The sequence below is a fragment of the Pygoscelis adeliae genome, unplaced genomic scaffold, assembly GCF_000699105.1.
Source record: "Pygoscelis adeliae isolate BGI_AS28 unplaced genomic scaffold, ASM69910v1 Scaffold120, whole genome shotgun sequence".
Taxonomy (NCBI): Eukaryota; Metazoa; Chordata; class Aves; order Sphenisciformes; family Spheniscidae; genus Pygoscelis; species Pygoscelis adeliae.
The window spans coordinates 1,312,904-1,335,959 of NW_008824032.1; the positions used below are offsets into that span (position 1 = coordinate 1,312,904).

Here is a 23,056-nt window from a genome sequence, read left to right on the forward strand (position 1 = left end):
CTTCCCGGGAGCGCGGGATCCAGGCAGCGTGAGGTGGGGTTGTAAGGCAAAAACATGGACCCCTGAAAGCAGTCGTCTGCGCCTGGGTCTCCTCGCTTGCCTCCTGGTGTTTGAAACCTCTCGGGATGCTCGATGAGCCTTTTTTCATCTTAACAACCTGGCACGAGGGACTAGAAATGCCTTTCCAAGCAGGGAAGAAATAACTTGACTCCAGGAGCTGGCGTTTTAAGTGGGAGGGGATCTACAAACACTCGGGAAGGAGGAGCAGCCGGAAAGTAGGTGAGGAAGGTGAATGTGCAGCAGTGAGCGGGTTTGGGTTGGAAAAGGCTGTTGGGAAGAGGAGGGCTCTCTGGATACGTAGGAAGGTGCCGAGAAGCCCCTCGACTGGGCGGCTGGCTCCCCCGGACCCTTTCCCTCCCCAGTGCTCTCCCAGCCGGCGCCTCAGCAGCAGCGAGCCGTGCAGGAGCACCCCACTCCTCGGGGGCTTTCCTCCTGACCCAAAATAGCTGTGGCTTGGCACGTGCCTCAGAGAAGGGCGAAGCAGAATGCAAAACTAATCTCTTGGCCGGTTCTTCTTTCCTATGCGGGGCGGTCGCCGCTCTCACATCACGCCGGCGGCACTTTTGTTTCAAGCCAGTTTCCGAGGCTGCTCCCAGATCCGCACGTAGGATGAGATCAGGCAGAGGGCTGGCGTCGCTGGGTCAGGGCACGGGGCAGAGCGTGGGGCCAGGCGAGACCATCACTGGTGACTGACACCACCCGAGCGACTGATTTTTTTTTTTCAGAAGAAAAGTTGCTTTATGATGCTTTAGAAGCAATTAAAAAGTAACTGATTACGTACCCAAAGGAGCGAAACGGTGTGCTCTACCCCCGGGAGCCGTGCTGCTGACCAGTGCTTCACAACCATGGGCTCTGGTGCCAAGATCAAGCCTGGGGATCCAAGATTACACCTTGTGTTTTTGGCTTTATAAGGCTTTGGCTGAGCAGACTTGCCTGTCGGATGCTCCGAGGGCACCGAGCAAGGCACGTGGAAAGGAAGAGCATCTCTTCTTTCCCACTGATTGCTGCGTGTAGCTAAGGCCTTCTATTATTAAGCCAGGGGTCGGGCTCCTTCTCCAGGGGCGGGCAGCTCTCCTTGCCTTGCGTTTTCAGATCAGATAGCGGGGAGCTGGAGCAACCTTTTTGGCCTGGAGGGCTCGAGCTTCACCTGCTCAAAGCGGGTCAGCCAGAGGGGACCAAGTTGGGTTTGTCGGTGCTGCTGAAACTTTGGGAGAAAGGAGAGCTTTTCAGGGTTGTCCTGCTCTGGCAAGCGGGCTTTGGGGAAGGCTGCAGGGGGAGTGACGGAGGGAGCGGGGATGCTGGGGGCAGGCAGGGGGGCACCACGAGCTGCTGCGGGCCAATGTTGTTGGTGGGATCTATTTTTGGACTGTGTTACCAGGAGCTGGGGGAAAGCAGACCCCACCCCCAGACCCTTTCCAGCACTGAGAACTTTCTGATGGGTGCAGCCAGGTCCCAAACAGGGGAATGGGACAGGAGGATCCCATTTCCACACCCTTCCCCATGCTGAGGGCTGACACCAACATCCCCCAGGAGCAGAGACCTCCCTGCCATGGCAGGCTCTGATCTGCCGTGGGGACAGTGCGGCTGGTGTCTCCCCTTTGCCACCTGCCTGGGGGCAGAGAGAAGAGACCGTGTTAACACAGGACTTCCCGGTTTTCTGACCCATGGCTTAGGTGCTTGACCTTGCACTTTCTTCAGGGCAGTGTTGCCACCGTGCACCCCACGGCACTCGGAGTGGTGCAGCAGGAGGAGCTTCTCTCTGGATATGCAGGGCCTGAAATTCAAGTCTGGGATCTAGGAGGGGTACGGGGGCAATAGGGAGGGACAAGAAGAGATGCAGCAGCAGGAGAGAGGCTCACAGGAGCCACACTTGGGAGGAGCAGACTGAGGCTAGGTGGCCTGGAGAGGGGGCAAAGGGTGCCTGCGAGTATCATACAGGCCCGCCAAGCACTGGGGATCTGAGAGGCTCATCAGGTTTGTGCTGTCTGCTACATCTGTATTGCCAAGTAGTTTTTATCTTGGATGCTGCAAGGACATGCTGGAGGTGTAGGGTGAGTAGTGTTATGGCACAGTGAGTCACAGAATGGTTTGGGTTAGAAGGGACCTTTAAGGATCATCTAGTCCAACCCCCTGCCATGGGGTTTCACTAGATCAGGTTGCTCAAAGCCCTGGCCTTGAACACTTCCAATGATGGGGCATCCACAACTTCTCTGGGCAACCTGCTCCAGTATCTCACCACCCGCATCATAAAAAAATTATTCCTTATGTCCAATCTAAATCTACCCTCTTTCAGCTTAAAACTGTTGTCTCTTGTCCTGTCACTAAAGGCCCTGGTAAAAAGTCTCTCTCCATCTTTCTTAGAAGCCTCCTTTATATACTGAAAGGCCGCAAGAAGATCTTTTGTTGTTGTAATTGCCCTCCAAGGAGGTGCGCCAGGCTGCAAGGCATTCACCATTAAGGTGAAGCTCAAACATAGTTCAAACACGGCACAAGAGAGGGAGACATGCAGCTTCAAGCCCCGAACAGCCCGTAGGGTGCCCCGCAGCACCAGCCTGCACTAACCGTGCAGCATAGGGTAGGGCACCCCAGTGCCTTTTGCAGTGAACAGGATTTTCAAAGATGTGGGGGTTGTTTATTTTGCTAAGTGAACTTCTTGAGGGGGTGCACCTTGCTGGGGGGGGGGAGTGTGGAGCTGTAGGGACAGCGAGGCATCTTGTCACGTCCCCAGCTTTGGGAGGGCTGGCCTGTAGCCAGCAAGGAGATGGCCAGGTCTGTCTGCTGCTGGGACCCTCCTGCTCTTGCTCTCTGCCTTCTCCTGTATTTCAGCCTTTGGGCAGGTTGCTGCCTTGTGGCGGTGCAGGAAGGATGCACGTCTCCCCTTGGCATGCGCCGGTGGCCGTGGGGTTGTGTGGGGCAGCCTTGCTTCCAGCCGGCAGTGACCTGGCAGCAGCCGCCGGCCGTGCTGGGCTGCGGGTGCAGTGCTGCAGGCAGGTTATTATTAGGAGTGGTGCATTGCAGGAGGGAGCAGGGAAGAAGGAGCCAGGCAGGAGGCAAGCAGGAGAAAGGTTTGTAATGGATGGGCGTGCAGATTTGTCGCTTGCGAGGTGAATCGCTGTTGCCTCCTGCCTTTAAATCAGTGTTTATCTGATCTGTCCTCATCTTCCGTAGCACTGGTGTGAAATGAATTCTTCCAAGGATTTGCAGCTATGCTTTACTTCCCCAGTAAATCTGGGCTATGTAGGGACCCGGAGGGAGGCGGAGACCGAAAAAGAGAGGAAGCGCCATGCCGAGAAAGATGCTGAAAATTTTTTCTTATGGTGAAAGGCGTTTTTCTCCCCGGGGAGGGAGGCCGTGTTTGAACAGTTCCCATATAAGGGCAATTCTACCTTTTAACTTATTCCTTCCCTCTCTCTTCATCTCCCTCTTCCCCCAAAGGGATGGGAACCCCCTTTGACTCCCCTTCTGTAGCTGCAGGATGGAGCCAACACCAACACAACAATTGCACACTTTCTCCTTGTTTGATTAAGGAGAAGCGTTGCCAGCCTTAAGAGCTTAGAAATTCATAAGCCAGGATTCTTCCATGTTGTCAGATTGTCCTGATACCCCGAGATAACAAGTGTGAGGGTTTTTCATGTGCTTTCTGGTCTCCTAGACTTTAGGATTTATTTTTCAAACTTGGTGTGAGTAAGCGAGAGGCGAGATTTTTTCACGTTCTCGTGCAGGGTCGCAGTGCCTGTGTTAGTGCTTGCAAGCATTAAATGGAAACCGGAGATCACAGCACCAGGCAGGGCCCAGCTCTGGTTGCTTTCCCAGAGAAATCCCACTTTCTCAGAGAAATCTGGCTCTCCCAGAAGAGCCAGGAGCCAGGTAAGAATGCAGCAGCCCTGCCCCGTGCCGCACTGCAGCGGATGCTAACCCGTCTGCTCTACAGGATAGTAATTTAGCAAAGAGCAGTACAGCCTGGTGGCCTCCCAACAGACCATGGACTGGGCCAACACCGCAGCATGGCCCAAGATGATGATCTCATGCAGCGAAATATAATGTAATAATTGCTAGGCGATGTGTCTTTGTATAGCAAGGCCAGGCACCTTGCAGCTCAGCCTTTTGCAAAGCTGCAAAGCCTAATACAGCTAATACCCACCGGCCAACATGGCATAAATTGGGACAACCCGTCCTGTTTCCTTGTAGGATGAAACAATGTTCTTTAATCCAGCCTGTTACGCGGCAGTACAGCCAAGGAGACTTATGCCCCTGCCCAGGTAGCGTGGCCTGGCAGCCCTCTGCATTGGTACAGGCAGAAGAGCAGCCATTCGTGTTGACACACATCATGGCCACTCACGCTGTAATGTGGTTTGGTATGAGGTTGGGTTTCGTGCTTCAGGACAGCCTGAACTGCAACACTGCAGACACACAAATGCAGTCACAAATATGACGCAGATGGGGGCAACTCTGCAATAACTGCAAGCCCGTTATTGAGTGTTGGACCTGAACCTAATGTGACCCAAGGCCAAGGGGCTCAGGGGCAGATGGAGAGGCCGGTGGGCTGCGCTGGGCCGTGGGCCAGCCCCAGCGTGGCAGGGGGGGGGGCGCCGCCGCCCCCACGCGGAGCCTGCGGTTGGTGTCCCCAGCTCCCCCTGTTGCAGAGCAGGCAGCTTTTGGCCAGCCCACGGCAGGGACAGCGGAGAGCGTGGTGAGGCAGGCTTCGTGGCCGGGGGGGCTGACGGGCGTTTGGCAGCTGCCGTCATCTGGAAACAAGCAGCAATGCATTCCTGGGCACGTTCTCCTTCCCACCCCAGTGCCGTCATCACCCCCTCTTGGATAGCTTTGAGGTGAGCAGCTGCTGCTCTCCGGCAGCCGGCGAGGCGAGGCCAGTGGGATCTGACCAGCGCGTTTGTCTCCCTAGATGGGAAGAGGAGTACACGGTGCGTGTCCAGCTTCAGGACCGGGTGACTGAGCTGCAGGAGGTGAGCATCGCTGCCTCCCCCTTCCCCTGCACCCCAGCTGGCCTGCGCTGACGCTGACTTGCACATCTCCCTCTGCCCGGGACAGGAAGCCCAGGAGGCTGAAGCCTGCCAGGAGGAGCTGGCCATGAAGGTGGAGCAGCTCAAGGCAGAGCTTGTTGTCTTCAAGGGACTGATGAGCAATGTGAGTCCCTAACCCCTCTCCAACCCAGCAGCAGTGTCCTACCCGAGTGGTGGGGCTGCGTAGAAAAGCAGTACCTTGGTGGGGCACGTCCAGCACAGAGGTGGTCTGGCAGGGCTGGTCCGGGGTGCAGTCAGCAAAGTGGGGATGCAGATGCAGTCCTGCAGCACAGGGGGGAATGTGGGGGCTCTGATTGCCGTTTGCCTTGCCTAATCTTCCTCCTTTGTCCCCCTTCTGCGGCACCATGGGTTCAGAACATCACAGAGCTGGACACCAAGATCCAGGAGAAGGCCATGAAGGTGGACATGGACATCTGCCGGCGCATCGACATCACTGCCAAGCTGTGTGACGTGGCGCAGCAGCGGAACTGCGAGGACATGATCAAGATGTTTCAGGTGAGAAGTGCCTGTTGCTGCTCCAGGCTCAGCCGCCAGCTCTGGGGAGGAGAGTTCCCAAAGGAGTTAGAAGAGACAACACCAGCCCCCTGCTAGGGGAGACGCTTGGTCACCCTCACCCTTGCTCCTTGTGGTCCCTTGCTCTCTGTCTCTCGGGAGGACCAGGTGAAAGGGCACGGAAAGGAGGTGGAAAGCTCCAGATATTGCTTTGGGCATCGAGAGTCCCCTCAACCTCTCGCTCACCTGTTGTGTTGGGCCAGGGGACCCCTCAGTGGTAGGAGAGCAGCTGCAGGAGGGAGACAAGTTGCTTGATTTCTGTCTCTAACTCCATCTCTCTCCTTCCCTTTCCCCTCTCCGTCATCTTCTCTCTGTCTCTCTTCTGTCTCTGTCTCTTTTCTCTTTCTGGATGTCGCTGCCTTTCTGTCTTGCTCTCTTTGTCCCTACAGAAGCAACTGGTTAGTTCCATTCAGTTGGGAAAGTGTACAAATTTTAAACTTTCTGTAAATAATGTTGGACTGTAAATATTGACATATTTCACCTTTTTCAGACTCTGTCTCTTTTTTCCTGTTTCTGTTGCTGTGTTTCCCTGTCTCTGGACTGGGGTGGTGGGTGATTTGAGTTTTTTCTGCAGTAAAACCACATTGTTTTTTCTCATCAGATTCATAGATTCCATCTTTAGTTGCTTAGTTTTAATTTTAGAAAATGCTAAAACCATATTTTATCCATTGCACCATCTTTAACCTGATCATAATGAGCCCGTGTCTCTCTTTCTCGCTTTTCTTCCTTTCTTCCTTTCTTTCTTTCTCTCTTTCTCTCTTTCTCTCTTTCTCTCTTTCTCTCTTTCTTTCTTTCTTTGCCTTTCTGTCCCTCCACCATTCCTTCCCCCTCCATCTCCTTCCAACTATCTGCTCCTGACCTCGGACCCGGCCTCGTTTCTGTAGTCTCTGCACTTGTCTCCCGTTAAGGTCCCAGCCTCGGTGGGGCGGAAGCGGGAGCGCAAGCAGGTCAGTGACGAAGACACCTCACTGTCGGAGAGCGATGCCTCCCGAAAGCCTGAAGAGGAAGAGGAGGACGAGACCACGGCCATGAGTATCAATGAGGAAATGCAGAGGATGCTGAACCAGCTGTGAGTGCAGCTGCTCCGCACCTCTGCCACCGGCATCTAGCGAGGCTCCAGCACCAGGCTTCCCGCTGGTGCCTGGGATGGGGAGGGCAGGGGCGGGCTCCAGCTCCCCTTCCCAGGGGAGGGTGCGATGGGAGGTGCTGCCACGGGGTATGTACACCCTGTGCTTTGCGACGCGGTGGGACTGACCCCCGGGGAGACCTGAGCCCACGCGTGCCGTGGGTGGGAGCTGATCCAGCTCCCCTCCTCTTGCCCCTCTTCCTGCCTTTCAGGAGTCCCTGCCTGAATTTGCCAGGGCTCCTGACCATAAGCCAGCCCCTTCCCCATCCAACTGTTGGGTTTGGGCACACTTGAGCTCACCCTGGCCAAACCTCCAAGAGCTGCAGCCCTGCCTGTGAGTTGGGGCAAGGCTTTCGGCACTGACATGGCCCCCTGCCTGCCCTGCCTGCTGGGGTTTTCCTGCTGGGTGCTGACGTGCTTGTTCCATTGCCCCCAGGAGGGAATATGACTTTGAGGATGACTGTGACAGCCTCACGTGGGAAGAGACAGAAGAAACGCTGCTCCTCTGGGAGGACTTCTCCGGATACGCCATTGCAGCCGCAGAGGTGCAGGGGGAGGTAACAGTGGTGTCAGGTCCCCTCGGGGATCCAGCCCTGGATTGGGACACTCAGTCCTACCTGAGGCTGCAAAGATGCTCCCTCAAAGACCAGACTTCAGCCCCTCCATCCCTTGCAGGCCTGTACAGATGCTTCCCTTCTTCACCCCATCTTCCCTACGTGAATATATTACTGCGTCCTTGTGAAGGTCTCCATGTTAGGCAGACCAGGGACCTGTAGCCAGAAAGATGTGCTGAGGGCATGGCCCTCACATGTGGGGAGAGCCACAGCCCTCCCAGAAGAGAAGACCTCCTCTGGCTGGTCTGGTCTCTGGCGGTCCCTTGCTCGGGCTCTCCAGCCCACCTGCCCGCTGTGCAGCAACAGCGCCCAAACAGAGGCCTCAGTGTCTGGCCAAAGCCCTCACCATCCCACATCTTCAGCCCTCAGCAGTCCCCTGGGGATGTGTCGCGCTTGGGGATGCTCTGTGCTCTCCAAAGCTTCTGTGCATTGCTGGGCTTGTTCTGGACTGACGTGCTCACTGCCCAGTGTGGCGAGTCCTGGGTCTCTCTACACCATGTTGGCAGGACTGACTCGTGCATTGTTTATACTACACCGCTTATGTTTCTTCCTCTTTTCCCAGTGCTGCCAGTTCTTTCTCTGATTGCTCTCTCTCTTGCCTTTGGTTCCTCATGTTGGACACCTCCCTGCCTCTAAACATGCCGTCTGCTCTCCCCAACAGCAGGATGACAGCCTGGAGAAGGTGATCAAGGACACCGAGTCACTGTTCAAGAGCCGTGAGAAGGAGTACCAGGAAACCATCGACCAAATAGAGGTGGGAGGAGGAGGAGGAGGAAGTGGGGAGGACATGACACAGAAGGGGGTGAAATGCGGGAGTGGGTCCCCGGGGGAGGGAGACACCATGCTGGAGCAGGTAGTTGGTAATGGGGGGCAGCAGCCTTGGGTCTGGCCGCGCCCCCTACCCTGCACCACACCGTGCCCCGGGCTCATCTCTGCACCGTTTCCCTTGTGCAGCTGGAGCTGGCCACAGCCAAGAATGACATGAACCGGCACCTGCATGAGTACATGGAAATGTGCAGCATGAAGCGAGGCTTGGACGTGCAGATGGAGACTTGCCGGCGGCTCATCACCCAGTCTGGGGACAGGTGAGCTTCAGCGGGAGGGCCGAGATACCCATGCTCTGGGCAAGAACTGGAGCCAGGGTGGTGGTGAGTGGGAGCTGAAACACAGGGTAGTACTCCAGCCCTGCCCTGGTGTGGCATGGAGAGAGGGCAGTTCCCAGAGGCCGTTGGACTCGTGGTGACCAGCCTCCACACAGGTCGTGGTGCCACCTCTGCAGAAAGTGGGCTGCACACAGGAGTCAGTTTTGACAGGTGAAGCCGGACACCCCCAATGGAGAGAGGAGCTGCCGTTGTGCAGGGACATTGTATAGGTCCCCACAGGTGTGTGGAGCCAGGGTGGCTCCAGGCTGGGGGCCTCTGTGGTGGGCTTTCACTGACCCCTAGCCTCACATGCCTTGGCAGGGTCCTGCTCTGGGTAGGCTCCTCCGGCATCTCCGCCAGCCCTGCTTCATGCTCTGGACCTCTTGGCTGATGTCCTCTGGGACACCCTCTCCAGCACCCAGGGGTTCCCGCGAACCCACACATGTCCCAGGGGAGTGACAGGGGCACTTCAGCTTCTCTCCTGCTTGCTCTGGTGCCCCCTGCCCACACCAAACTGGGTCCTTTCCCTCCCCCTGGGTGGTGCTGTGACCGCTGTCCTTTGGTCTTCTCTGCAGAAAGTCTCCTGCCTTCACCCCAGCCTCCAACAGCGAGTCAGCCCCAAACGAGGAGAGCGAGGAGTCTGACCGCGACCCCCCCAGCGACGCTTCCATCAGATAATGAGGGGAGGCCCCGCTCCCTCGGACCCCCTTCCTGGCACAGGGGTGCCTGAGCCACGCCTGGGAGAGACTGTCAGGGACGTGGAGCCGCTGGTAAATGTCTGTCGCCCAGGCTCACTCCCGGTTTGGGGTGCTTGGCAGATCCCGCACCCCCCTGCCACCGGATGTCTTGCAAATGGGAATAGCTAGATAGACCTGAGGGCCCAGGCCACTCAGCCTCCAGCCCCTTCTCTATTCCCTTCCCCTGCTTTGGTTAAACCGCGGTTCGGGCAGGGAGGCTCCAAACCTGCCGAGGCGGCATTCTCCAGGACCTGTCCCCAGGCTCCCCCATACCCACCTCCTCCAGCCTCTGTCCTAGTACACTTGATCTGCCCCCTGCCCTCCCTGCACCACACGGAGCCGAACGAGAGCCGTACCTCCCTGCAAACTGGACCTGACCCTGGTGCCAACTGGACCGAGCCCGGGGCTCTCTCTGGCCTTGCTGCTGGCCAGGTGCCTGGCTGGTCCCCGTGCTGCGCCGGGCACCCTGATGCCCCCTGCCTCCTCTGGGGCAGGGGCCAACTCCCGCTCACCGTGCACTTTGCTTTGCCGCACTTTGGCGGTGCGCTCGCGTCTGTGTTACGGGGGCAAGGGGTCATTAAATGGGACAGTTTCCTTTTCTACAGCTTCGCCAGGTGTGGGCTCTCACTGTGCTGCCGCGGGATCTGCGCTGTGTCCTCCACTGGATCCCCAAGCCCACATCAATGGGGGCCTCCCATGGGACAATCCCATCCCTTGGGCGTGCCAGAGGGGACTGGCAGATGGGACAGTGGCGAGATCCCTGTTCTAGGAGCCACTGGCCCTTGATGGGCCATGTGTAGCACCGGTGCTGCATGGGCTGCTTTGTTCTTAACCTAGAGCATCATTGAGGCTGAGGGATTGGAAAGGAAGCTGAACATGGCTCGCGACTTGTGGACCTTCCTCTCCCAGCGCCTGGTCTCCTCTGCCACAACAGGGCATCCCAGAGCATCTTCTCACCTGCCCTCAGTCCCACGTCCAACCTTGGTGTAACTGCAGTGGGGGTTCCCCTGTCCCACCATCTCTTGTAGCATCTGCCTGGCTGGCTGTTGCACGTGCTCCTCTGGTGATGGGAGGCTGAGGCCCGGCAGGGTGGCAGGAGAGGGCGAGCAGCCTGCTGAGAGGCAGTGTTTTGCAGGGCTGTCCGCTGAGCAGTGGACCCAGGCTGCACAGCCAAGGCAGGTGAAGCTCCAGAGAAAAACGCTTCTCACAAAAAGGTCCTGAAGGGAAGAGAAAGTAGATAGCAGTAGAGTTTTTGGATCATCTCTAAGATTAGGTAAGGTAGATAAAATGGGGGCTGAGGGATGCAACAGTTTATCTCCGTTGGTTTGGCTTGGGTAACTAACGCTGCTGTGCACCTGAGCTGCGAGCACCGGCGCATCTGCGCACTGCAGTACAGAGGGTCAGCGTTTGGGCAGGGTGAGGTCCTCTGCCTGTGCCTGTAAGTCATGTTAAGGCATGTGTTGGCATTTCAGCGTGGGCTAAGATAGCTGGGTGGGTAGATAGGCGGGGAGGCGAGGCCCTGCAAATGGCAGAAGTTAGCAGCTGAGGAAACCTCCAGGCCAGGGCGCAGCTGGGGCACTGCTGCTGGCGCTGGGAAATGGCAGTTCCTCAGCCGATGGTCTGCTGTGGCTGGGCTCCGACTCGCGAGTGCCATCTTTGCCTCTCACGGGGAGGATGGGAGAGCATTTCATGGGAGCAGCAGGGTGCTGGATAGCAGCAGAGGTGTGCTCCCCTGCCCTGGCTGCATGTGGGCGGATGGGAGGTGTGTGCCTCAGTGCCTGCCCTGAGACAGGGCCTTCACCATAGGCCTCACCTCCACACTGTCTTGCATGATTGTTTCTGTTTCTTTCCCTCTTCCCTTTTTTTTATTTTTCTTCCTAAAAGAGCTAAAGCCAGAGGAAGTATTTTAATCTGGGCTTTTTCTTTCGAGTGATGATGCCTCACGCAGTAGATCAGGGATCACTTTCTATCCTGCCTGGAGGCTCTTCTTGTTCATGCAAATCCCCTTTCCCGTACGTGTCTCTGCAGCATTTTCTGCTCTTTCTCTGCTGCAGAGATCTCTGTGAGTGGCTGGCTAAGTCTGGCTTCCCGCCCTGCATAATCCATGACGTGTACCTTGGCCTCTCGGTACTGCTTAAGAAACCCACAGGACTGTAGAGTATGTACCCTGAGAGATTTCAAGCATGAAGCACAGAAGGACCAACATCTCTGCCTCAAGCAGTCATTGCCCAGAGGAGCAGCTGGTGCTGCCAGATGCCCATGTACCAGGATACGTGGGGACCCCAGTCCCACACTGCTTGTCAGAACTTCATTTGCAGTGAAACTGAGATCTCCCCCACCCATGTGTGCAAGATGCCGTTCTCTGGTGAATTGCATCACCAGCAATAGGCTCTGTTCCCCCACCGGTGTGACAGTCCCTGAGATCTCACTGGCAGGACACACAACACTGATGATACTTTGCCTCAGCAATGTCTCAGCATGGGAAGCACAGCCCAAGGCCTCCAGTGTTAGCCGGACCATCTCCCCTGCATCTACTTGTCCATCAGTAGTGACCCCCACATCTTTGATGCTGGATATGAGGAGATGTGGACCTTCCATCTATTTAACTCTTCTCTGTGGGCTTCTCTCCATTCTTTGGGGAGTATCTAGCCTGCTTCTCTCCACCATGAGCCCTGCTGGGAACTGTGGTGTCTAGGAACTGCTCAGCGCTGTGTTGCTTCTCGCATCCCTAACCTCATCCGTTTTCCAGGACACCTTTTGGCAGTGCCATTCATTTAAGGTCCTGTATTTTTCCACCCAGCACCCTTCTGCTGAAGGCGCTTTGTCACCTGTCCCACACAACTCAGCTTTGTGTGAGTTAGTTAGCTTTTCCCCATTTCAGGATTCCTTAGATGGACCTAAATGTGATGCTGACAGACTTCGTTGGAGCAACTTTTGATTCCCTGGTAACCTGTTTATTATTCCGTTTATTGTGTTTCTTAGCCAAGAGGTAGGAGAGATCAAAGCTGCGTAGAAAGTTGTTTTGTTTCTAGATTTGAGCTGGGAGATTGGCTTTCCTAAGTGTTGTACCTCTGCTACAAAACCTTCATTTGTTCTCAAGAAGGCCATACTCTTTATATGTTTATGGTTGTTGCTGTCTCAGGTACCTGTGGCACAAGTCACAGAGCTTGCAAGTGATGACCAAGTATGTCAAATACTCTGGTTACGGGTAAGAAACCTCCTTTCGAGAGGAGAGGTCAGAATTAATGTAGAACACAGTAGAGCACTGTCTCCTTGGAGATGCACCTGGATGATGTGTGGACAGGCTCCTGAAAACATCTGACAAGCCCCTACACATGGTGATTAATGCTGGGAGCAATAGTAAGACAGCATGGAGAACTGGATGGGCTACAGACAGTTTTAGGGAAGCCCAGTCACTGTTGAAAATCTTCCAGTGGCTGTATGAGACTGAGAGGTGTTTTAGATGTGAATTTTCTAAATGCTTAGGCCGCTTTCTCTTGGGATGGGAACGAGGAGAGGATGCTGTAGGTCCTCTGGCAGAGGGGGTTATAGATTTCATAGCTTGGAGAGCAGCTGTAACAGCTGGGAAGGTAGTAAGGTAACACTATGGAAAAGGAGCTTGAGCGGCCACCAAAAGGCGTCACGATCAAGCTGAACCAATGTCACAACAGATGGGAAGAGGCAGCGTTTTCAGCTTTGAAAATGCCAGAGGAAATAGAAATTCTCAGGGTAGGAAGAAATGTGGTTAAGTGATATTTTTAACGGTCACAGCCTCATCGCAGAACTGCCAGCTTACCAGTCTAACCCATTGGGTAAAGGTGGAATAGGCAAGAGCAACTGTGAATTGGGGTTGCAAGCTGTGCTAAAAATCACATTCACTCTAGAGCTAACAGCCAAGCAACATGCTCAGAGACACAATTTCATCAAGGCATGGAAGGGTCTTTTATATACTCCCAAATCCCCAAACAAAACATGGTGATTTATTTCACAAGTACCTCTCTGCTTTGTGTGAAAAGGAAAATTATGTTGTCATGGGAGACTTTGGCTGGGGATACCGAAGAATATGCTGTGCCGTGGAGAGTATCTCATCAACTTACAAATGATGGCATGCCCAAGTGAGGCAATGATTTTAGATGTCCTTACAACAGATAAAGACTGGGTTAAGATTGATGGTTGCCTAAAGAGAAGGAATCAACTGGGAAACAAATCAAGACATCACCCAGGAAAAAAAGCCATAACAGAGAACTGCATAGTGTTATATAGCCTTTTCTTACAGTGCAATTGCTTAGGGGAGGTATTAAAAAAGTATGATGAAGTGGGAGATCTTTGGAAAGAAGAGAGTTTTTTGAGTTACCCAAAAAGCTGTGATTTCGTACGCATGAGAAGATAGCTTTCAGTAAACTACTTCCTTGAATAAGTGGCCATGTGCCAATAGTACTGAGAAATAAGAATAACTAATAAAAATTATAATAAAGCCTGACCTTAATTAATAAAAATAAACCTTGCAACAACTACTGCAAACTGGGTGGGGGAAAAGGAACAGAGGGACAACAAAATAATTCAGCTGTATCAAAAAGGTCTTCAGCTACTCATCACCTCAAGAAAAAAATAACAATAGCTGGATTTCTAAGGCCACTAACAAGTTGTTCTAGTTATATTTAAAGAAAAATCAATCCTAGCAGTAATATAAACCTTTTTTCTTGGCTGAAATTGGAAAAAAAAAAAATCAAAATGAGGCAAAAAAAGAGAAGTACTCACCAGATACATCTGTTCTGTATTTGGAAAGAGCAGAATGTGGTCAGAGGGGAATGATGAAGCACTTTCCAGGCCATTAGCAATTAAGGAGGATCCTCGACAGGATCTTCTCAGAATAAACACTTCTACATTTGCAGGCACAGGTGACCTAGAGCACACTAATGCAGAGAGGTGCATGGGGTGCCATAGCAGTGAACAAGCCACCGCACAAAGCCTGAGGCTGCTTGGGGGGATGGAGTAAGTGATGCTGGAGGAAAGGAAAGAAAAAAAAAAAAAAAAAAAGCACAGCGCTGTTGCTGCGTTCCTGCAAATGGTGTTTTGCAAAGCACTCTAACCTCAGTGGTGATGAAAAGCGTTGGTTGCCAAAATCCATGGTTTGCTGATGTCAATTTTTAAATGCATTGGGGAAGACATTTAAAAAAAGACTGGGTGGACGGGTGAACAAATGACGTCAGTGATTAGTCTGACAGGCCACGTACAAAAACCAATGAGAAACCAGTGGAGAGGGGAGGAGGGTTGAAATCACAAAAGAATGGAGAAAATCTGCACAGATTTATGGAGTGACAAGGAATTGACAGACAAAACTGATACTGTTTTTGATACGTAGGAATGATAAAGACTCTCAAAAGAAGTAAATATCTTGGTCAAAAATGCCAAGAGGCATTAAAATATATTTTTAAATAGAGTCAAAACATAGGTTCTGTTGCCATATATATATATATATATATAGACAATATTTGAGCTATGCATAGATATATCTAAGAGCAAGAAATACTAGTGACTCACCATTCCCAGGACAACAGGAGGGCTGGAAAGACTTAGGGAGCAGGGCTCACAAGCAGCCTGGTGTGAGTTCTCAGCCAGACGCTGAAGCTGATAGCATGTTTAAACATCTTTTATCCCCATGTGACATTAGTGTGCATTGTCCTGCTTTGCATCACAAGTTGGAGTAGATGGAGCAAAGACTCCTAACCATGATTACAGGCTGGGGAAAAATGTTTTGAGAGTGAAGAGTTTAGTTATTTTTGCTCCTTAAAAAAAACCAGAAACAAAAAATTTTTGCCCAGTGACGAAAGTCACTTCACAATGATGGGCTAGATAGCAGTTTAGTCAAGCTGAGAAGGGCATACTAAGAGTCTGAGGAGATCAGGCAGCTGGAGGCCATGTGCATTCAGCGAGATTTCAGCGTCTGCTTGGGGTCCAGCACCTAAACCCCAACTTCGTAACTAAAAAGCTGGAGATTACAGAGATTACAAACCACCTATTTTTTTTCTGTCCCAGGACTCGGAGCAAGGCCAGCAAAGGTTGCTCGCTTGTTTGGTGGAGAGTTGGGCAACGTTACAGGAGGGCTTTGAGACCTGCAATGTCAGAGTTGTGCCCCCCCACCACTACATGTATTACTTCTCATTTAACAACCTTGAATTTCACCCACCATTTTAATAACCCAGTCACTTGGTCACAAGATCCTTCTGCACCTTTCCACAGGCTGAGTCAGTGTTGAGTATTCTGCATCATTTTGCATAATCAACAAACCTTGGCACCCCATGCTCCAAATTGTTCTGAAGGTGTTGAATAGAAACAACCCTGGGGCAGACGTCCTCAGATGCTGGCCACTCACACCTTCTCTCTCAGTCACCACCAGCCTTGCCACTAGTTTTCGGCCTGGAGAGGGTGGTCTTCCCTGTCCTGGGGCAGTTCAGGTTCTTTGAAAGGTTTTGCCAGTCTGTTTTATTTCCTAAATCCAGTTGCTTTTCATCACGTGGGGGGACTGATGTGGGTGGTGAATTACTTACAGCACAGTTACTTGTTCACCCGTTTCATGCTGGAGACCATCTGAGCCTGGCACCTGGTACTGAGGGTTTGCTGCCCTTCATGTCACAGATACGTTCTCAAGTCCTGACACTTCGGTTTGCAACAGTGGCTTCGTCTCATCGCCGCTGAGGAAAATCTCTTGTCTGGGAACACCCCAAAGCTCCTCTGATGGCAAAACATCAGTTTTACTTTTCTGCCATGGCCTTAGCTTCCCTAATCACTCCCATGCTTTTTGGCAGCTTTCTTGTCTCCCAAGATGCATTTGAAAAAGGTTTTCATACTACCTTTTCTATTTGTCACATAGTTTCCCAAAAATCTGCCTTTTTTTAGGCTCTTAAGTTTAATTTGCTAGTATTTATGAGTTTTTCTTCTATTTTCATTTGACTACAGCTTCAGCTTTTTGGTGGCTGCCTTTTCAAATCTTATGCAGTGAAGTATAACCCAGTACTACTGTTCCTCTTAGGAACATTTAATTGAGAATAACTCCCTCAAGAAGATAACACTTCTATAGTAAGATAATATATGGAAGTAAGTTAGCTGTCCTGTAGTAAGAAATTACATTCAGCTCAGAAGAATAAGTAACAAATTATTTGTTTTTTGCAGTGTGTATACAGTACAATTCTCCAAAGGTAGGCAGGTTGTTTTTGATTAAATGCCCGCTTTCTGTGAGTACCGCCAATGCCCACAGGGGTATTTGCATACCCTGAGTTTAAGTCATAAACCCACATTTTGTGAATGGCATCTGTTACAAAGAAGTTTGGAATATTATCATTTGAGATGTTTGCCTTACACAACAGTCCAATATATGCCTTGCATCATAGTCTTTCCCAGAGACCTGTATCTCCTCTTCCTTGCACAGATCTTGTCAATTGCTTTGCTCAGAGACTCATTTACTTCAGAAATGGACAGAGTATGTTTTAGATGTCCAAGACTTTTTTTTTTTTACTGTGCTTATGCAGTCACCATTTCGCTACATTTTGGTGTGATTTTTCAAGCAAGCTTAATTAGTTTCCACATCTGCTCAAGATGATTTTCACTACATGGCACTTCCACAATGCTGAAGTTTCACACTGACATCTTGAGAAGGTTGTCTAGGTTGTCTGAGGACAACTAGCCATTTCTTGGGGGAGTAGCGCATGGGTGCTAGTGTGTGCAAATGCCAATGAAGTATAAAATATTTCCTCTAAACAGTCGAAGTTGCCATAAAAGGGAACTTTCCTGTAACACCACTGCTAATTACCATACTGCAGCATCATTTGAATTTCCTCTGTCTTAAAAAAGAAAACAAAAGGTGCAGCTTACCAACCCTAGAAATGGTTGGCTGCCTATCAGAGAAGCTGTCCCTTGGGTCGGCCGGAGAGCTTTGTGTCAGCACAGCCCTGCAAAGGAATGAACCCGTATCTCAGGAGCATCCCGCTCCCACAATGGCCCAGCACAACGAGCCCTGGTGCCTGGCCAGTCAAGGAATGCAAAGTCAAGCCTTTGGCCAGGATTGGTGTCTTTCTATACCTTCCCCTTGCAAAGCATTCATAAACCAGGATGAATTCTGGCTTATCACAGCTGCTCTTGAAGCTGTTTTGTCCCAGCAGAGCAGCACGATCACTTTTAGCTCCTTTGCTGAACAAGAGCCTCTTTATCTCTGCTTGAGCACCTGCCTTACCTGACCAAGCACTTCTATCAGTTTTCCTTAGAAATGCTTTAAGAGCAAATCTAGAGCTCCCCTACTGAAGAGAAAACTCTTCTCCAGAGAGAGAGAAGCAACTGCCACAGATCTCCTGTCTTTATCCCAATGCCATCTGCAGTCATATATGTCAATTTTTCAAATTGACAAAAAAAAAAAAAGAAAAGATTTTTAGGACAGGGTTGCAGTTCTTGGGCAGGCTGGCCACTGAGCTAGCTTTTCCATCTGTCCGGAGGGGCCTTGCTGTGGTGCCATCTGCAGGCACAGCGTCTGGATGCAAAATGAGGATTTTTGAGCAGAGCTGTGCTTTTTCGGGAGCTTATATGAGAGAGGAAACCAAGCCCTCCAGGCGGTCCAAAGGCTGCACAACTTGTTTTTTCACACTTGCTCTCCCTGTTTCCATACAAGAGCAACCATGTTTTAAATTCTGTGATTCCTGGCTTGCCTCACATAGATACCGTATCATTTTTCCAAGAATTTCAAACAAGATTGTAAACCGGTTGAAATAGTACTTTAAAACAGAGTGAACCTTTATCTGAGACATTCCCAGCAACTGTTGGTCTGAGAGCACATACTCTTCCTCCACCCCACCTCCCAGATTGTATGAATTTGCTCATTCCCGCAGCAATTTGATCTCAGGTTGGATATGGCTCTCTCTTGTTAAATAACAAGAGTTCTTTGCTCTAGGTAAATTTTCAGGCAGTCTTATCTTGCTCAGGAAATATAAGGCTTTTTAGAGGAAAAAGGTGACTCGTTGAAATGTTCCTACTTTAAACCCAGTTCAAAATATCTTTTACATGGGAAAACAGGCATTCCCCCCAACAAGGTGTTTCAGCAGCTTCTCTGCACGTCCAGATTATCAAGCAAGGCGCTTGCTGAGCAGGCACACAAATACGCAGGCAGCAGCGCACAGGACAGCCATTCAAATCACTCAAGCGCAGCAATCGAGGACAGGATGGGACAAACCCAAGACTCATTTGTAACCCTGACAGGCCTGCAGGCTACACTTCTTCCCAGCAGAAACCCAATTCCAGGGGGAGGGCTGCCTCCAGTTAGCCCCAGCATCAGGCAGCTCCCTTTTAACTCCAGAGTTACCTAAAGCTCCCACGGGGCCATTTGTGGGGTAAGCCAGGTATTGCTGCTGTCCCAGGGCTAACAAGCTGTTCAGAGTCCCAGCTCCCATCCAGAGGCAGGTTATTCAGCCTTTTTCCTCTTTGCAAAGCAACTTTGAGTCATCGCCCTCTAGTCCAGTAAACATTTAGTTTTTACGCAGCGCATCCACTGGAGATAAGCAGCTCCAGGAAACTATGTCCAACATACCTTGATCATGGGAGCTTAAGTCATCCAGCTTAATTCCTTGCTCCAGATCAGGGTGTAAAGCAGGTGGGGTCCAGACAACAGCTCCAACACTGCCTGCTCAGGAAAGGGCAACACATCACCTCCGAGATAGTAAATTGACCTGCTAAAAATGGAGGGCCACATGATTGTGCAGTGCATCGCTTATCTACCCCAGCATTCATAGGTCACAGAAGGCTCAGCCCCTGCCTGGCAGCATTTGTGCTTCCACAAAGAGGAAGCACAAACACTCCCTGGCAGAGGGCTGACATTCACCTTGCAGAGATTTGCTGCTCAGGAGCTTAACTGCAACTGCCCCTCCTTCCGCATAGAATTAAGCCAGAATTAAGACTAGCTACCACCATGGTAACACTGGCCTCTGACACGTCCCTAGGCAGCCACTTCCTCTAGGGCAAGTTGATTCATTTTAAACAAGGTAAAAGCAAATGAAAAATCCCCCGTAACATTTCTACTAAGGCAGGGGGAAGAAGAAAGAATTCCTGTTTCTTGTGCCACTTTTTGCATTTGGTTTAGGAAAGTCATCTGCTCAGCACTTTATTCTGCATGCACCCACCAGACAAGCAAATCCAGAGCTAGAAGGTGGATGGAGCAGCAGAGCTGCCTTCCACTCTACCATGCAGCAGTCCTGCAAGCATAGCCCTGCACCACACCTTATTTTGGCTCACAGGCAGGAATCTTACCTCTGGCACAGGTGGCTCACCGGTCTGCATACCACAGCTCTGCTCACTGCAGCCTGGCACCCAGCAGAGATGGGCACTTGCTGTTCAAGTCAGGTATCCCAGGGACTGCACCATGCCCATACACATAACCCAAGCTGTCCGAACACCTCTTCTGCCATTTCCTTATCTCTGCCACCTGGGTTCACAGCCTCAACATGGTGGCCACATAGTACTGCTTAGAAGAGCTGTCCCATCAGCTGCAGCCAGGCTGGCAGGGCCCATCTTAAAGCAGACACCTACATTGCTCATTACCCCCCACTTTCTCCCATTTCCCACTGACAGACAGACAAGGCATTTCAGATGGTGATCACTTTTATTGATGTAAGGTGGTACACAAACAGATCAGTTTCTATCAGCCTCTCCACCTCCCCCAGGCTCGGGGAGAAGTTGGAGGAGTGGGGGAGACAAGGGAACAGAACTGGCCTCTCACTGCAGGATGCAGAGCTAAGCGGTGGTGAAGAAGGGCAGGGGCTCCAACAAAGGAGAATCCTGCTTCCCTAGACAGCAGGGGGGGCTCTGTGTGCTCAGCTCACTCCTTGGATGCCATGTGGACCATCAAGTCCACAACACGGTTGCTGTATCCATACTCATTATCATACCTGGGGACAGAAACAGAAGTGCTGTCAGGATTGACCCATTTCTTGCATCCCCTTCCTCCGTTATTCCTGCTCCTCTGCCCCATCCCACACAACTGAACCAGGCAGCTTCCCATCCACTTCCAGTAAAGAAAGTAGGAAGCATCCCATATACTCTCCAAATAAGGGAAGGAGAAGGCTATAGTCATTTCAGATAAGAAGCAATCTCACTCCAGAGAGACATGGTTTTAACATGTGGGAGCCACCCGACTCAGCAGCGGTCTACATATAACCCTGCATTGCCAACCTGGCAGTTATGAACAGGACCGAAGTCTAACTCGTCTGCCAGCCCCTACCCGACCGTCTCCCCCACCACCCCCCAGGCTGTGCCTACCAGGAAACCAGCTTGACAAAATGGTCGTTCAGTGCAATGCCAGCACCCGCATCAAAGGTGGAGGAATGGCTGTCACCATTGAAGTCACAGGAGACAACCTGGAACAGAGAGGGAATTAACACATACAGTTACCCACAGCCTAAACCAAAAGTGCTCAAATCAGGATCCCAGCAAGGCTTCTCCCATCAGAAAAATGACTCAAGCGCCAATAACCACAGGCTAAGAGACGACGAGTTACTTACCTGGTCCTCTGTATATGCCAGGATGCCCTTCAGGGGCCCATCAGCAGCAGCCTTCACTACCCTCTTAATGTCATCATACTTGGCCTGAGAAGAGAGACACATTTAAGATGGTCAGATGCCAACTCACAAAATGTCTGCCGGGGGGGAGGGGAGAGAGACACATGGAAGCACCATAGCAGCAGTCACGCATGGCAGGTTCTATTTTCACCAAGATCAAATCTTCTTAGGGAAGAGATGAATGCAGAGGGCAATTCAAGGTAAAAGAAGTTTAGGGGAAGCAGGGGCAGGTCTGGACGTTGTTAGGGCCTTGCCCACAACACTTACTGGTTTTTCCAGACGGCAGGTCAGGTCCACAACAGAGACATTGGGGGTTGGCACACGGAAAGCCATTCCAGTAAGTTTCCTGTGAGAGACATGAGTCAGCAGGGAACAGCACCCAGCACCCCTCTGCCAGCCCTCCATTCTGCTAAAGACAGGTCAGAGCCAGCCAGGCACCAGCTGCCACCTCCTGACACCCAAGGAGGGACAGCACTCACCCATTGAGTTCAGGGATGACTTTTCCCACAGCCTTAGCAGCCCCAGTAGATGCTGGGATGATGTTCTGGGCAGCACCTCTGCCATCCCTCCACAGCTTCCCAGAGGGCCCATCCACTGTCTTCTGCGTGGCTGTGATGGCATGGACAGTGGTCTGGGGGATGACAGCACAGCAGTAAGAACACAGCCGATACTTTTTCTGGAGAGTATCCCAGGCACCTCCTCCCCATCCCAGGGGAGGCAGGGAGTACAGATGCTTTTCCTCTCACAAAAAAGGACCTGGGGATAGGGCACCCTCCTGAGCAGCAAGCTGCAGACCTACCATAAGACCCTCCACAATGCCAAAGTTGTCATGGATGACCTTGGCCAAGGGCGCCAGGCAGTTAGTAGTGCAAGAGGCATTGCTGGAGAAAAGAGAGGAAGGCTCATCAACCAGAGGCAACACATCTACAGACATAAGATGAGACCCCATGCAGCTGGTGAGAGCTCCGGGCCAGATAGCATCTTCCTCTCTCCTTACCTGACAATTTTCAGAGACTTGTCATACTTGTCATGGTTGACACCCATCACAAACATGGGAGCATCAGCTGAGGGGGCAGAGATGATAACACGCTTAGCGCCACCCTTCAGGTGAGCCTGGAAAAAAAGAGGAGGAGGTTAGATAACCCAGAATCCCTCCAACAGCTCACTTCTCCTGACAACCTTTTCTCCCTCCCAGCCCCATCTCTTCCCCATCTTGAGCAACTCTGTACACGGTGATGCGCCCCACAGGCAGGAGCAGCAGTATCCCTTCTCCCGTGTGCCACTGTGGCATACTCACCCCGGCCTTATCCATGGTGGTGAAGACACCGGTGGATTCCACAACATATTCAGCACCAGCATCTCCCCACTTGATGTTGCTGGGGTCACGCCTGAGGAAGGACAGAACTGTAAGAGCTGCTGCGCAAGACACCTGCTTTCATCCTCCAGAGGGATGAGGGAGAGAGATACTTACTCCTGGAAAATGGTGATAGGATTCCCATTAATCACGAGTTTCCCATTCTCAGCCTTGACAGTGCCCCGGAAGTGACCATGAGTAGAGTCATATTTGAACATGTAAACCTAGCAAGGAGAGATGGGGGAAGGTCAGGCACCCCAGCTGCCATCTCCCCAACCCCTTGCTCTGCCTATACTACAGTGTCAGCTCCCCATCTCCTCAGTGACCTTGTCCAACTGCTGCACTGTACTTGGCTCTGCCCAGCCTCCCAGCCCGGTGCCTCTACCCCACACCCGGTTTTCCTGGGAAGCTACTAGAACAGAGCCAAAGGAGACCTACTCAGAAAGGCCCGAAGGGGGCACTGCAAGGCAACTCACCATGTAGTTCAGATCAATGAAGGGATCATTGATGGCCACCACTTGGACTTTGCCAGAGAGGATGGCAGCCCGGGTGACCAGGCGGCCGATGCGGCCAAATCTGAGGAGACAGACATGAGGAGGATGAGGAGGAGCAACAGGGAACCTGCTGGGCTGGGCACAGCCCGCTGCCTTCCCTTGAGAGCATCCACTGCTCCCTGCCCGGTGGGGCAGGAGGGAGCCCAGCAGCCGCGTCCAAAGGCCGAGGCGCCTCGGTTAAAGATTAAGAGCGACCCCCACATCAGAAAGGTCAAGCGCTAAATTTACTGAGGGCCCCGGGGATCCGGTTACTCCTCAGCCGGGCGGGAGAAGGTCACGTCCCC

The 23,056-nt window shown here is 52.0% G+C and overlaps 2 protein-coding genes across 2 annotated transcripts in view; one reads left to right on the forward strand and one right to left on the reverse strand.

The window, feature by feature from the left end:
- The window catches only part of IFFO1 (intermediate filament family orphan 1), a gene marked incomplete at its 5' end in the record, with an annotated part of 10,130 nt that extends 255 nt beyond the window's left edge, over positions 1-9,875 (forward strand). Inside the window, 8 exons of the mRNA XM_009330096.1 lie at positions 4,964-5,024; positions 5,110-5,205; positions 5,457-5,597; positions 6,563-6,723; positions 7,217-7,337; positions 8,056-8,148; positions 8,349-8,479; positions 9,112-9,875. Of these exons, the coding sequence (XP_009328371.1) occupies positions 4,964-5,024; positions 5,110-5,205; positions 5,457-5,597; positions 6,563-6,723; positions 7,217-7,337; positions 8,056-8,148; positions 8,349-8,479; positions 9,112-9,214 (907 nt within the window). The remainder of the gene's footprint in view (positions 1-4,963; positions 5,025-5,109; positions 5,206-5,456; positions 5,598-6,562; positions 6,724-7,216; positions 7,338-8,055; positions 8,149-8,348; positions 8,480-9,111) is intronic.
- A 10,015-nt stretch (positions 9,876-19,890) lies between these two features.
- On the reverse strand, positions 19,891-22,794 carry GAPDH (glyceraldehyde-3-phosphate dehydrogenase). Its single transcript, XM_009329011.1, has 9 exons — positions 22,695-22,794; positions 22,162-22,442; positions 21,862-21,977; positions 21,664-21,745; positions 21,344-21,495; positions 21,132-21,210; positions 20,808-20,891; positions 20,566-20,663; positions 19,891-20,195 (listed from the first exon to the last, which is right to left on the reverse strand). Exons 2-9 carry the CDS (start codon positions 22,174-22,176, stop codon positions 20,126-20,128), a joined length of 696 nt encoding a protein of 231 aa, XP_009327286.1. The 5' UTR covers positions 22,177-22,442; positions 22,695-22,794; the 3' UTR covers positions 19,891-20,125.
- Between the last annotated feature and the right edge of the window lie 262 nt (positions 22,795-23,056).